Below are 16,599 nucleotides of genomic sequence, written 5' to 3'. Positions count from 1 at the left end.
ACTTGTAAAGTTAAACATTTGATTGGATTGGATTCACAAAAACTGAAAAATAATCAAAATGCTAATGTTTTTTTATTACCTGAAAGACAGTATGGTCCTCTGCTCGCCTCACCTTGCCCATGCAGTGTCTTTATTTATATGCTGCTTGTGTTATTTAGCTGTGTTAAACAGGATTATAAACTAAGTATTTTTCTAAATGCGGCATCAGTCCCACCGGATGGACATGAAGGAGCTGCCAGATTTTGCAGGTCAATCAGACATATACATTGTTTCAAGACCAGCTAATCTCTGCCCTACAGCCTCAGTGGTAGGTGAATAAAACTGTGAGTTTTGAAAACTTGTGGACTTAATTTTTTGCAAATCCAACGAGGTTGATTAATTGAGGATATAAAGAGTTTAGCAGCAGGTTTACAGGGAAATAAAACAAGCAAATAACTTAAGAACAGTAAGAGCAAGACTATCAAAATAAACGAACAAACAGCATCAACATTGCTCACCATATATAGCCTGTATAGATCCAGATATAAAAGCACTCACTTACAGCTTGGGCTCTAATCAGGAGCTGAGTTATACATAGATGAGACCATTTTATTCTGAAAGGTGTGTAACAGGAAGCTGTTCAATAACGGAGGGGCTTTATTCAAACAGTGGCCCCGCCCCCTGCTCCTACCTGTGCGCTCAGGTAGAGTCAGGAGCCGCTGGACCAGGAGAACTGTTATCTGTCATGGCGGAGTCGCAGCTGCTGTGTATGGACGATGAACACGTCAACGAGAAAATCCTGGAGTCCAGACCCGAGTTTTACTACAGCGAGGAGCAGCGAGCGGCCCTGGAGCAGCTGCTCCGGAGCGGGGACGGCGCCTTCAAGATGCGCCTCAAGGAGGACAACGTCAAGGACTTCCTCTCCGCCCGGGAGGTCAAGTCCATCCGCAAAAGCTTCCACGAGTACGACTCCGAAAGCGACTCCGAGACGGCAGACCCAGACAAGTGCAAGGGCTCCTCCAGCGCCGACTCCGGGGTCCACTCCACCTACTGGCCCGAGATGTCCGACACCGAGGTCCCGTCCCTGGACATCGGCTGGCCCGGCAGCAGCGGCCACTACAAGGGGGTGACCCGCGTGTCCGTGTACACCCACCCACCCAAAGAGCAGGGACCCCACATCAAGGAGGTCGTGAGGAGACTGATACAAGAATCACACAAGGTCAGTTCAGCTCCAGTCCAGGTCTGCAAATCCGGGTTCTTTTATCCTTTCATATTGAATAATCACTTTGTCTATTAAAAGGCCAGAAAACAGTCAAACCCAACCTGAGTGGTTTCTTGTATTTGACCTACAGTCAAAAATCTGAGAAACTCCCAAAGGAAAGCCTCAAACCATCACATGGTTAGAGGCATCAAGAGCAAATATTAGTCATGTGTAATGGATGTGTAATAGATCAAATAGTTGATGATTAATCGTGTAACTAGAGTAATTATAGCTGAGAAAAGAGATCGACATACTGCAAGATCGCTGGTAAACAAGTCAATCTACAGTTCACAGATGAAACTTTGTGTAAAAATGACTTGTGTGCTGAATCACTTTTTTGGGGGTTTTATAACAAGTAAGGTCCTTGAGATGCTCAAGTATTTAAAAAGGAATAATCACACCCAGGGCCGGGCCTGGCAATGTTGGAGCCCTAGGCGAGATTTCAGATTGGCGCCCCCCCAGGCCCCCCAACATACACACGCAAAACTGCAAGCGCCTGGGGCCTCGTTTATATCCGCTGCGTACGCATCTTTCAGACCCCATTTTAGTGCGTACGCCACTTCTCACGCAAACGCTGGGATCTATAAAAACAAACTTGACGGGAGAATGTGCGCACTTGTACGCACTTGCAAAAACTCGCACTAGCTGCAGTTACTGCAGCAGTTAGGAGGTGGATAACAGCGGACCTTTAGGCTAAAAAATGTAAATTACACTGTTTCGAGTCGTATTTCATTCTCAGGGCTTACGGACACTTTAGTTTTTTTCTGTTGTTTTTTTAGTTTTGAAAAACATTTACTTCAATTGTATTGTGTCTGTTTACCCCTGAACCTCAACCCCTGGACTCAAACACTTCACCCACCCCTCCATCAGCATAGTGGGGTGAAGATAATGAGTGAATGTTCAGTTTTTGGTGTACTACCCCTTTAACTTGATTAACAGGATCAGAAACTCGTTGCCTCTCGGTGTATTTTCTTTTATTAATGATATCACTACTGTGGCCACCAAGCAATCTGTTTTTCTTCACCTCTACCTCACTAACAAGCTCCTCGATGTCCGTGTCAGAAAGTTGAGCTTCTTCTTCTCATATCGCTTGATGCCAAACAAAAAGAGGGAAATAACTTGATCCGTCCAATATTGATGAAGGTGGTGAGTTTCACTGGCTCAAGAGCTTAAACTGTCTTCATTACGTATTTCTTCATGTCCGTCTGACAGTTCAAAGAACTGCTGCAACACTTAGCACCAAGGTTATAGTTTTTTCTTGAGTATTTACTTTGTAAACAATCTGAGCAGTGCACGTTTGGTTCATTACTTTTCTGTTGTTTCGCCTGTTGCTTGATCCTGTAGCTTCAAGTTGGCTACATCACATCCTGAATTAATGAGCAATTGCTAAAGACAAATATATTAAATAAACTGACAAACTTTAAATCTGACTGGATAGAGGAAGAAGCTCTACTACAAAATTTGATGTCAACAACACACATTCTGATTGGTTAGATTTGTTAGGCCCTTAGGATTCAATTACTGCCTTTTTGTGTGAACTCTCCTTCATTAAACACATTTATTACACCGCTACCGTGTTGGATAATAACCGACCGTGTAATAAAACTCATCAGTGTCTTCTTCATGTAAATTTACTTGGCCTACAGCCAAGTAACCGATCCAGATATGATTTTAAACTCATTACATCTGGTGTTGATGTGTTTCCAGTGTCCACAATGAGATCTGATCGCTCTGTTTAGCTCTCGTCATCCTCCTTTTGTCTCCACTATCTCCCATTGTACAAAAATGAAGCCAAAATATCTCAGATTTGACTCATTTGGAGCCAGTCTGTGCAGTAGTGATTAATGTGTATTTTGATATCTTGGGGTTATGACCCATTGTGCAGCTAGTCACCAGGCCGTGATCAAGACGGCTTGGCTTCACTTTTAGAAGAGCCTTCATGTCGTCCAGCTCTCTGTACGGTATTTGAAGTTTTTAACAATCACATCCGACCATTATTTTTATTCTCGTAGTTTTTTTATGTGGATTGACAATGTAATTGGATTTACACTTGCCGTCACTGTGCATCCCTGATCACCTCCAGAAGTCATCTGTCTGATCAGGTCACAATTTGTCCTCCATGCGTCTCGGGTGCATTTCCACCTGAACTGTCCTGTGATCAAACTCTGTCCTATTGTTTCACAAGAAACACATTTGAATGCAGCCTGGTGTACATTGAGCAATAGTTTTTTGTGGTCGTTTCTTGTTGTGTAACAATTCTGCAGCACAACAGACCTCTTCCTCCATAGCAACGTTTCAGCTGACCCCCCTTTAAAACACTTTCAACATCTGAACATTATCACCTTGAGTGAAGAAGGAGCTGACTGCAGGACCATTGTGTAATTACACTGCATTATTTTTTAATATGTGGACATCTTGAAATGTACTCAATGTACAAAAAAAACTAAACATTATTGAACCTGGTCCCAAATTCAAACTGTAAAAGTTTTATGTCTTTTTAATTTCATCATGAAGAACAATACAGTAAAATCAGTTACAGGTCAATTATACACAGGGGCTCTCACCCCCAAACACAAGTCGTTATATAACTGTTGTATAACTAAACAACATAAAACCAAATGTGTGTGTACATCATAGGGAGTCGTGAACAAGTTTTAACAAGCCAAGTCACCTTTGGTTGAGGGATTGGGGGCAGAGCTGCTGTAAATGTCTGCTGCACATCAGGACTTGCATCAGAAAGATTAAGACTCTCAGCCTGTAGCCCATTCACTCTGGGTTTCTTAACAAGCCTCTCCTTTATTTCTCCCATTCAGATTCCCACTTATCATTGACCTGCCAGGTATGCACAAACAATAAAAAGCTGACGAGGGGAACATTCATGGAGGATTGGGCTGATGTTTAGCACCAGAGGCTATAACAGTTTGGTAAAGAGATAGAGTTTGTTCTGACTGGCTTAGAAAGCACAGTTTCTCCTTTTTGAGGTGGGGAGGATCGTACAGACTGTAGCTTGATTCCTATCTGATATTATGATATTCGTGATCAGGGTAACTGTTGTGTTTTTACAGGAAATATATTTTACAGGAAGTGTAATATCAGTAAATGTATTTCCTTTTAAACGCACAAATTAGCAAGTGCAAATTTTAACCGAACTTCAAGAAAACGGAGAAAAGAAAATGTGAGTAAATGTGTCTATTCCATCCACGCACAGAATGTGAATATTAGAAAATGAAGACTTAGAGATGCCAATTCTCCTGCTGAGTGCCATAAAAGAAGGTTCAACAAGATGAGGTAATTAAAAGAAAAGTTAATAGAAATACAGTATTTAGGCTTTGAAAGTTACACTTCCCTCATCGCTCCACACAGATCTGATGTTTTCGTCTGTTGAGTAAAGACTTTTCTGCCTTTTCGAGATTTCTTTTTTCACTCTGACATTTCAACTCTTTTTTTCACATCCCACATGCAAATACACACAAATATTTGAATCCAAATCAACCTCATGTCAACATTTAATTCATTTTAAGTTTATCCCCAGGGAAACACTTACACAACGTGCTTTTCAATTGGCAACCAACAAAACATCTGATAGGGAGTGTGCATTGTCCTATTAAAGGCTATATTGATATTTGTACGTGTGATTACACAAAAAGTAAAAAATGAGAGTCTTCGTAACTTTGCTGCCACAAAGTCAACTGTGACCATTTCTGTTTTAGTCATCAGCATATGAAATAAAGATTGAATCGCAACTAGTTGTGCCAACGGAAAGAGTCTAAAACTTGCTCGAATAGATGCTACATGTTTGCCTGATGACATCACTCTCTAATTTGCATAATTGTGTCTTAAAATTACTCAGTGAAGAAAAACGCTATATGTTGATCAGCTATTAGTCTCATTAAAATCTTTATATTTGTTGACTTGAACAAGAAGGTTTAGTTTTTATCTGCATTTGTTTGTTAGTTTGCAGGATTTCGCAGATTTCCACAAAACTTTGAAGGATCCGGTAAAGGCCATTCTAGTTTTAGATTTGCAACTTCTTCATTACAATATCATCATGAATCCAGGATTAGTTACTTTAACTTTTGATTCGCTGCGTATTCGCCTACATTGACATCCGCAATGAAAGAGACGACTAAATGTTTGTCTGACTCTGCTGTCACACTGCTCCTGACCTTCACTGATGTGGCTTAGATCATCATACTGGGAAAGCTCTATTTGCCCCACGCACAGTAAAACACACAGTGGAGGCTGTAAACATGGTTTTAGTCTGGATGAACGTGAAACCGAAAGAAAAGGACGCACACAGGTAAAAGATTTATCCGGTTTAAAGTGGATGCCCTGCGAAAGAGTTCTTATAGGAGAATATATATAGATACACTAACATATAGATTAATTATCTTTATTATCAGTCTACAGGAGCTTTGACAACTTAATTAGCTGCTCACATGCTGAGGTGCTGAGGTTGCTCCTCTCGTGGTGTAGTAAATCCTTTACCTGTGAAAGGCTGCCAAATACATGACAAAGTAGTTCTGCATATCAGGATCCTGAAGTTCCAATTGTTGCTCTCATACCTACAGAATGACACACACGGGGGGGGGCTCTTTGTCATGGGCTGAGGTAGAAAGGTAAGAGGTTAGGAAAGGAGAAACACGGGGCAGATAATATCAGACTTTACTTATCACACTTTGTTCATAACAGAAGTTCAGTCAGACGACTCACGTTCAAAAGTTTATTGCAGCAGAACAGGTTTAGTGTTTTCCCCCACAGGGGATGATGGGAAATTTCTCTCTGCTTAAATAGTCCACCTGATAAGGTGGGTGTGTATTATAGATGGTTGTGGAGAGTGAGGTATGTCACATGTTGTATGTCACATGATTGGAGCAGCGCAGCTCGAGTTGGCTGCCTGAACTAGCTCACAGGTGTCGCTCCTTATACGTACAGAACATAGACTGAACGGTAGAGTGACAAACTCAACTCCAATTCAAAAACATAACAAAATGACAGGTCCTAATAATGGATGTTTTCAGTTGATACAGAGGGAGCCTTTAACCATCAGTTACCCAGAGCAAGTAACAACAAAATAGATTTTATTGAAAATGAACATTAAAAAAACAGCACTGAAATGTTGAAACAATATGATAAAATTTGAAATACAAGTTAAGAAAGTTGAGATATTAAAATAAAGGATATTAAGACATGTGCATAATTTGTGCATTTCACTATCGGGGGATTGAAATGGACTTTTATAACATTTGTATTAAGTCATGATGATGATATTGTGAACTATAAGTTCAACATGCTTATTCCTGACTGGACAGATGTGTCAGGAGGAATCAGGACCTCAGACGATCATGTGAGGATTAACATCAATTCTGGATCGACTCATGACAATAAAACAGCAGATTAGATAATTACAATCAGATTACAAAACAGTGTCACTCATCAAGACCAGTGCCAAAGGATGGAGGCTGACTGTCCATCAGTGGTTAAAGTTCAAATTCTGTCGAACCAACTATTTAAAGAACTATTTGTCTTCTTGGGGGGACTGGCTGAAAATGTCTCCACATTTAATAAAGATCATATTTAACCATCAGCTATAAACCCTTCAGGCAGACGACATGTTGTAACCTGTCTTTTAGCCTCGTCAGTCTACAGGATATGTCAAAAGTATAGACTGCATTTTAACAACAGATTCTCTCTCACAACTGACTAAACTCTTCAGGTAAGTTTAGACCGTACACTGCACTAGTTAAGCTAATTTGTGGTAAAGTTGTGTTTGATGAAATTGATTAAAGGGGACATAGCATGCAAATTCCACTTTGTTACTGCTTCTACTTAATGTGGGTATCTGGCATGTCTACCAACCCAAAAACTCTGGGAAAAAAACACTCGCGCGTTTTGTTATGGTTCCTCTAAGTCAGAAACGTCATGCTTGAGCGACTCGATTGAGCTTCCTGGGTTTTGTGTCGTAACAAGGCACTGGAAGTCTCCCTACATGGCCTTGGCCCCCCCCCCACCTCGAGGCAGCGCAGCACCGTTCTCCAGCGCGCAGCCGCCTGGCTGTTCACACGGGACGAGCATTTCTCCGCTGGTCAGCCCCATAGACTGTATATATAAGGTCAGCCCGCGATTCTGCTTTCTCCGCTTGTTGTTGTACCCGTTGAATGTCGGGGTTCGGGGGTAAATGATGGTCTTCATAGCCCCCCCCCTCTCTTTCTCTCTCTGTCTGTCTGCTTGTGTGCTTGTAGTGGATGGGCAGAGGGGGACATTTAATTATGTGATTGGGAAAATTAAAACTCCAGGACAACAGAAGGGGAATACAAAGTATGGGATGCATATTTGATAATTTATATCATATAAAATATGTAATTTTTATCGTTTAAAATCATGGGGGGAGAGGGGGAGGGGGGAGCTGGCTCACTAGCATTTAAAGGAACAGGCAGTCAAAACAGGTCACTCTGTGGAGGGCTGTTTTAGACAGGGTAAAAAGGGTGCTGTTTTAAATGATCCTTGTGGTATTTTGACCAAAGTATGTTACAGACATTTCATTAAGGCCCCAAGGAACCATATCAATTGTGGTAAAATGGGCATGCTATGTCCCCTTTAACATAGAAAACATAAGGCAACATAGCATTATTAACTCATAGAATTACTGTAAGGCAGCAAAGTTCCCCCTTTGTGCCAAAATGTAATGGGTAATCCCCCACCCTTCCACCAAGTTCTGTGGAAATCCATTCAACAGTTTTTGTGTAATCCAGTTGACAAACATCACCAGCTTGACAGAGGTAATAACCTGAGATCAATTAAATGTTGTCAGTTTTGCTTGAGACAAGACTAAAACGATGAATCTTTAACAAGTTCTAACCTTTTAAGTAGTAAACATAAGAGGAACACAAAGGTGCTTTCCTCAATACACGATCCAACCCTCAGGTAGGATGAGTAACTGTTAACGTACACTTCATTTAGACTGATGCACAGATTACTTGTCACAGTTTATGTTGCTTACCTATCGTATGATTGTGTTTCACACACACACACACACGTGTCTACCAGTAGAACCTGTTGGATCAGGCTGATACAGCAACACGAGAGCTGCAGGGAATAAGGAACTTGAAAAACTCTCACATGATCAGGCAGAACTGACCTCAGATATAAAAACCCAGTGTGGCTGTAAAAACACTCCACGTGTTTGTCTATTAAAATACATAGTGCACTTAAATGTACTGTAATACATCTTGTGACAGGCCGGATTTAATTATGCAAGGCTACTAAAGACACAAGCTGTATTTAATTGTCTGGGAAAACAAGTTCCACTGAATCATCAACTGTTACTTTCCCCTAACGATTTGAATCCCAACTGTAATAGGAATCATTGTGTTTAACTACAGAGGGAGGGGTGGAATTTCTTTTATTGGTCTTAATGGTGCAGCAAGCAGGTATACAAACATCAGTAACGCACACAGAGCGGCAAACTTCACCAACCAGGAAAATAAATAAATGAGAGGTATAAAATAATCTGAATGAAACAAGCTTTACACTTGAGTGTCTAGTACTTAATCCGTAGTTTCAGTACTCGCTTATCAAAAGTTTTGAGAATATATAGGTGGAGAAGGTTTTACTGGATAAAATGTCCTTAAAGTATCAAAAACTAAACTATTTATAATTCAAACAAGTCCCAGTTATTAAGGAGGATACATCTTCATTGCTTTTTGTTTGTGTGGCTGACTGTTCAAAGTGATCACGCAAAACTACAGAACCAGATCGATTGAAACATGGTAGAAGGGAGGGGTCATGGGTCATGGAAGAACTTTTCCAGTGGTTTTGATTATAGGGGCGGAAGCCAGGAAAACTGACACATTTAGAGGACTGATCTCTATGAGTGTTGGTGAAGCTTGACTGAATGTAAGGGGACTGTTCAACCTTGGCCAAGGTATGCACATTTCAGTGTCAATCTAGTTAGTGGTATATTTTAATACAGTCCCAACCAGGGGGTTTTGCGTAGTTGCTTTGGCTGTAGTTGATTTTGAAAAAAAGTGTGGGTCTTCTGGTGTTACTGGCTCTGCTTTTTTGTGTTTATCAATATAAAAAATAATTAAATATTGTAAATATTTATTATTTTAGTTTGTTAAGAATATTTCAATTCAGAATCCAAGATTTCAGAGGTAAACTGATGACCTTTCTTTTGGGGAGAGGCTGCTGCACTTGTATTAAATACAAATTTTGTATGATATATTACAGAATGCTTTTAATGTGTTGGGATCAGGCTCTACAGGATGTGAACAGCCACCATCACTGCTGCATTATAATTGTCCCTCCCAATTCTAATTGTTTCTCAGGTGGTGGCCATAGTCATGGACCTCCTGACGGACCTGCAGATCCTTCAGGACCTGCTGGATGCCTCGTCACGACGCGGGGTGGCCGTCTACACTGTGCTGGAGGCCAGGGGAGTGCCCCACTTCCTGGATATGTGCACTCGGCTGCAGATTAATGCGGTGCATCTGCGGGTGAGAACTGAGCTCAGCAAACAGTGGAGAGCATGGCACAGGGAGGAGACTTGCTTATGCAACACACAAAGAACAAATTAACGAGTTTGAAGGAAAGCACCTAAGTGGGTCAGTGCTGTAACTCCTGTAGTAAACAATGGCAGTGACTGCAATAATTATCATGGCTTAAAGTGTCTTATGTATCATGTGTTTTGCCCTTTGAGACGGTTTGGCAGAGGTAGTTTATGTGCTTATGGTACTACATTAACAACTGTTAAAACATGACAAATGACTTCTAAATGGGTCATTTCTAAAGGGTGTGTAAACTGTAGTTAAAGTCATTCATAATTTACCAATACTTCATAATAAGTGATAAGAACACATTTTGAGTTGCCAGGTTGTGTACAATCTTATCTTAGCTCTTTATATTAGACAAACCTCACCAATGGAATGAAAAAGTAGCTGCAGGACATCTGCATTAAAATCCACTTAGACTGCTTACCGACATGTCAAACTTAAGTAGGTGTAACACTGATTAACTATGACCATAGATATTTGTTTTGTGCAAAACCTAAAATATTACAAATTAAGAGAAATCACAGTAAATTGGTTTGGAACTTTCCCATTTTGTTTGAATGAATAGCATAGTTGTGTGTAGTAAGTAATAATCTTTGGCTTTTATTTGTAAGTAAAAGTGTTATTTTTTGTAACTGCATGTGTCCAAATTAAGTGGTTTTTTTTGGTAACAATTAATTAAATAGTTTTTATTCCAAACCAGTATTATTCATAGTTTTTAAACTTACAAGTTACAACGAGAGTACATTTTGCCATGTCATACTATTAAGCTACTTATGGAAACCATTCACAGCGATAGTTATGTTGGGAAGCTAATATTAGCTAGCTAGCTAATTTGACTATAAAAGCAGATTTTCACATCTACCTACCAATTCCACCTTTCTGTATGCAGAATGCAAATCTCGTGAACCGTTCATGTTATTAGCTTCACACTTGGTATGTGTATTAAAGAGAGTGTATTGAAGAATTTGGTGCATTTTGGGTCCGAAGGAAGAAAGATTTGTATAGGAAATACTAGATAAATCTTTTTGACCCACTTGTGGACAACTGTTGTAGAAATACATCAACTTTATTTTCTTTTGAATACCTGAAAAATTAAATTTGGGAATACTGGGAATACACAGACCAGTTCATTATGATCTATTAAATACAATCTAATACAACCATAGATTGAATAATATTATATTGTTTTATATGTGCACATTGAATATTATAAGTTACAGATCCTGTTAGAAATGACCGTAAGTGCTGATCTAGATCAACAGCGAACAGCAGTTCACTGAGCTGGACTGTCATCCTATCTCCTCAGGGACACAATTCCCAGCCTTGTCTGCTGTAACGCAGAGTTTCCTCGCTCCAGTCTAGTTGAACTGGAGCACTGAAGTACCTGGCTGTGGTGGTGTCAGTTGATAAGGCAGTGAAAGGCCTTTTCAGAGCGCTGGGCTCCGTTACTCTTACTTCTTACAAATGAACATTCATAGATCCTGAGAAGAGATCCGAAAACTGTAACTCGATGCTTCACCTCCACGCCGGGGTTGACAGGCGAGGAAAGCCTCCTCCCAGTGTGTCTACTCACTATTTATGTCTCCTTTTCTTTCTTAAGTAAACATATGTAGCTAAAGGGTTCGAGTTCAACCTTTTATTTTTTGAGAAAGTTGACTTAATGTTGAAAGGTGTGACCGCAGAGTTTAACTTGGCATCACCTTTGATCAACCAATCGTCCTTGATACAGGGGACCTTCGATTACTGTGGCCCAGTGCATTTACTCAGGCTTACCCGTGTGATTTTAAGCCTGCTGAAATGTGTAATTAAGCGGGTGTTTCTTTACAGAACCTCCGTGTGCGGATGGTGAAAGGTGCAGGACTGCCCATGTCGTTTGGAAAACTGCCTGGCTCCCTGTGCTCCAAATACATGTTGGTGGACGGAGAGAAAGTTATGTTTGGGTCTTACAGGTGAGCATATAGTTTTTTAATATTACATCAAATGCAATTGAATGTGTTCCATGATCAACGTGTTCAAAGAATTGAAAGATGTTAGTATAAATTCAGTAATTCCACTTGTCAACTGCACGCCTTTATTTGCTACCTTTAGTAAATAGTCCTTATAAAATGTTTTAAAATTGTTTAAAACATGTCACACCAAAGTACATTTTATTTGGAAATTATGTCAAGCTAAAGCTGATGATAATTACAGTGACCATCAGATCCTAAAGTCAAGAAACTGGCTTTAAATTTAATAGAGCCCGATAGATTCATCAGTTAAATAAAACTGTTTTTTTTTTTTTAAATGGCCGATATCGGTATCTCAAATGAAAACCTATTTTACAGAATAAACAACGCAGATATATGTGCATACATGCCTCCGTCAGACTCCATTTAAAAGCACATTTCTCTAAGAAGCAGCAGCTACAACACAGGTAGGCAGACTAATGACACCCCTAACCACAGCACATTAAACATGTTGAATGACTGGAATGCTTTCTTAATCGCTCTTTTGTTGCAGATCAACTTGTCGTCCATTATCACTTGTGTTGGCAGACGTCTTGTATAAAACCTGAGTGAGATTAATCTGAGGCAGAAAGCTTTTCCAGTATAATTAACCAGGCTCAGAGAAATAATCAGTACACCTACATTTGTTAACCCTTACTCTCCCTTCATGTGTATGCAAAGACTGGTTTTCATCACGTTGTACAATATGCATCTGTAGGAGTGTATACAGGAAGAGGAGTTGACAGCTGCTGACTCGCACGGCAGTTTTTTTACCCTGCAGTTATGCTTATTGTGGCTGTCCTCTTTTATCATGCTGCGACAATGTTTTTATATATATTCTACCCTTACTTGACATTGACAAATACTTGACCCTGACTCCTTTCAAAAAGAATCTGATTGAACTGTGTTGGATACAGAATTAAGAGTTAAGCTCCTGTGTACAGCAGCATGTGTCTGAATGCAGACGACTCATCCGACAACACGTCATCTCTCCTTACCTGGAAATGACTTGCACTGGTTAAACACGTCAGTCCGGAAGCAATTTTCAGTTCTTATAATGAACATGTTCGTGATACACAAAAAACTGAACTGGAATGACAGATTCGTGCCAAGTGAAATAAGCACATTCATGTTTTGATTCGTCATGCCGCTTTAGGAAAAAGAAGTTTAAATGAAAAATTCACGGTCGAGATTACCGAGGGTGTAAAAACAAATCTGTTGTAGCTTCTTAGGGCTGCTATATTACAAAATGCTTTGAAAGGATTCAAATAAGAGTGGTAGTGTGGTAGTTGATAATCAGCTTCAGCAGTCATCAGTTCAATTTACTACAAAAGTTGACCTACCAACACTACAGCACTCTTTTTTAAAGCTTTATAGTGTTTATAGCTTTATAGAAGACAATATTGTAAAAATGCTTTTAAAACAATAGTTAAAAAGTATGCCTATTCTTACTTTACAGAGTGAGAGAAGATTTGTTTATACTCTTAATATGAAGCCGCAGCTTATCTTATTTTAGAATAAAGACTTAAACTTAAAAGCACGTCTGATGTTTACTGATTAAAGTGTTAGACCATTAATGTGGCTGGGACCTTTATCTATGTTGGTGTTAGAGATAAATCAGGCTTTTATATTAGGGCCTTAATTTCCAATTTCCCTTTATGCAAACGTCCTCCATATAAACCTGTTCATCTTGATAAATTCAATGAAATTTCCATCTTTATAGCCTTTGTTCAGTCATCAGTGCAGCAACAGTCACACCAGGCGTCGGCTGTATACTGTATTAAAGTGACTATAACTGACCATGTGAGCAGTCGTAATTGATGGCCCCAGCTGTTGAGACACTGCCATTATTTAGATAATAGCTGTTAAATGACAATATCCATTATCTTGTGTAATTTGTATGAAATCCAAAGTGTAAAAATGATGATTTGCTCTTCAGATATTTCTTTATATATTCCATGTTAATTGATGAGCTGGTGGATTGTGCTACTTTTTAGAAAGGCTAGCTGTTTACATGCATGTTTACAGGCAGAGTGCGTTGTCAATCTTCTCACCTAACCCTCACAAGACTCCCTGAAGAGTTTGCTTTGGTTAACACCCTTTTCCTCTTCCAGCTTCACCTGGAGTTCGTCTCGGATCGACAGGAACACGATCACAGTGATGTCGGGACAAATCGTGGACTTCTTCGACAACGACTTCAGGGAGCTTTACGCCGTGTCTGAACAGGTGGACCTCTACAAGGACTTCAACATCACCAAGCCACCCATCGCTGCGCCAAAGCCAAAGGTGGAGAAAACCGTACCTCTGTCAGTCTCCACATCTCGCTTTCAAATATCGGTCGGGGACTCCAGACATATCAACCTGAAGGTGCCAGCTCATAAATACCACAATCCGAAGTACTCTCTGGTTTTTGGGAACAGCATGGGCCACACAGGTTCCCTACAAGACCTTTCGACTCATACGGACTCGCTGCTCGGACTGAACCAGAGGAACGGCCTGCAGAGAAACTTCCTTCCCCCCAGCAGAGAAAAGGAGGAAATAGCCCCCCCGCAGAGTCCTGCTTCACTCACAGAGGAGGAAGGAAAAGGAAGCTTGAAGAATAACCAGTTCCCCGGCACGAAAAAGCGCAGCTCCTTCAGGCACTTCTTAAAAGGCAGAGGAGCAAACCAGTGCACAGAGACTATAAAGGAAGGAATGGTCACTCCTCAGAGCCCCTCGCCTGCCTGGAAAGTGTCCGAGACCAAAGACATTGTAGTAGATGAGGTGGAGGAATCCTTTGAGATCATCGAGAAACCAGGTGCACTGAAATCCAAAATAAAGAAGCCGTCAAAGGTCATTCAGAGGAGCATGTCTCTGCAGACCATCAACACAGGAGATGAAGACGGTACGTGATCTATTATTTCACTTTGTTTCATTTGAATCAGGACTGCAACGATTATTAGACAATTTTCTTAATTTGTTCACCTGACTATAAGGCCTGTTTCAATGATAGAATGTAGTGTTTACAATTGTAAAGAGCCCCAAAAAATTGCGCTATGGTTTACACCAAAGAGAATCTTCACAAAAACCCCAAACAATCATATCTGTTGATTGACTGATTAATTAACTAATCGCTTAAGCTTTCATCCAATTCCAACCAGAGTTTTAGACACAAGAACGAAATGAGTGACTGCAAATACCAATTATTTTCTTCATCAATCTTCTTGTTTGTCTATGAAATGTAAGATAACGGTGACTCTGAATCAAGACAAAATTTTGAATTTTTTTGTGAGATAATTTGACAATTCCTTTTTCTAATCAATTAATCAACTCTAAGAAATTTGTCGGATCAATCTTCTCAAATAACTCCTCTACAGAAAACTAATAAGAGCACCTCTTACTGCTAGAAACATCTTAAGTTTGCAAATATGAGGAAACATTCAACGTGATTCACTTAATCATAATTTATCAAATGACAATGTGACAGTCTTACGGCGCTCAGAGTTACTCAGCAGCAAAAAGCTGGTGTATTGGTGGTAGAGAACAAAAACAGAGATAAAAGAGAGTCAATGTTGGACTTAGATTAATCAGTTGAAACAAACATGACTCTTAATGAAAGTTTTAACAATGTTGCACTGTTGGTAAAAAACAAAAAGAGACAATTAAGTGATGATATTTAAATGAACTTGTTTCCACTGCCGTCAAAAAGATTATTGCAGGTTTAACCAATCTTGAGACACAAAACTGCCTCGATTGTGATAATAATATCTTCACCTTGATAATTCAAGTCATTTCTTAATGAATCTCGTCTTTTTTTGTTTGAACAGGACTGAAAAGCCGGCGGCGTCATCAAAAGAAGAACTGCATCCAGTCATGAGAACAGAAACAAGAGTTGCGTCTGTTAGGGCCATAAAGAGCAGATGGAGGATCTGATGGTTAAACATTAAGCAACAGCTGAGTCACAGTGTCACCTGACAGCAACCAGGTGATGTTACCTGTTACCTGTGACGCTGCTTCAGTGTGGGTGACAGTCCTCTGCTGTGCATCATGGGAATCCCCATTAAAGAGATGTTTAACTAATCATGAGGAAAAACTGCGGCAAGTCTTCAACTTTGTAGCCAAAGTGTTCTGATGGAGGAAATCTCACTGCCATCATTTTGTTTCTGTTTTTTGGTATTAAATTATTCTACAAGTGTTTTTATATTTGACATGCTTGAACACAACAGAGTCGACATGGCGTTGCCCAGGTTGCGCGGTTGGATTACATGACGCCCCTGGTTGCTATGGAGGCAGGAAAAGTGATCAGTTGTGCTGTTGTCCCTGAGTTTCACCTTACAGACGACCCTTGGAAACAGAATCAGCATTCATCAGAGTGTGCTGTACAGGCTGTGAATAATGTAGAGTCGACACAGTCTTGCTGTGTCAGATCTATCATTTCTCTTCTTTAACCCAAGTGAAATTCGTAAGAAATAAAAAATGTGAATCCTTGAGAACCACTTGATAAGCAAATGATCACTGTTTTGTAGCATAATTTTTATAAATAAAGTTTTTTTTAATTTGATAATAAATTAAAACTGGTTTGTGTGATTAACTGTAGTGAAATTAAAAGTGAAATTCGGTGTTTATAAATGAAACACTTTTTCCTGAAGCCAAACATCTAAATAAAAGGTAATAATAGTTTTCTTTTCTTCAGGACCGCTCAAAGTGCTTTACATTACAGGTCACAACAAACATTCAACGACCCTATACAGAGCTTTTCCTGTGACGAAGCAGCCGGGATCAAACTACCAACCCTCTGGAGCTGAATACCCCTCAGGGCTACTGTAAAAAACATGGCTGC

At 39.9% G+C, this 16,599-nt stretch overlaps 1 protein-coding gene across 1 annotated transcript; it reads left to right on the top strand.

The window, feature by feature from the left end:
* The first annotated feature begins 647 nt into the window (after positions 1-647).
* Positions 648-16,381, top strand: fam83fa (family with sequence similarity 83 member Fa). The gene is made up of 5 exons (XM_035181312.2): positions 648-1,198; positions 9,571-9,738; positions 11,623-11,744; positions 13,895-14,664; positions 15,587-16,381. Exons 1-5 carry the CDS (start codon positions 725-727, stop codon positions 15,634-15,636), a joined length of 1,584 nt encoding a protein of 527 aa, XP_035037203.2. The 5' UTR covers positions 648-724; the 3' UTR covers positions 15,637-16,381.
* The last annotated feature ends 218 nt before the right edge of the window (positions 16,382-16,599 follow it).

This window comes from Hippoglossus stenolepis, chromosome 16 (genome assembly GCF_022539355.2).
Source record: "Hippoglossus stenolepis isolate QCI-W04-F060 chromosome 16, HSTE1.2, whole genome shotgun sequence".
In the NCBI taxonomy this organism is placed as follows: domain Eukaryota; kingdom Metazoa; phylum Chordata; class Actinopteri; order Pleuronectiformes; family Pleuronectidae; genus Hippoglossus; species Hippoglossus stenolepis.
This window is presented reverse-complemented; position numbering and strand designations above follow the sequence as displayed.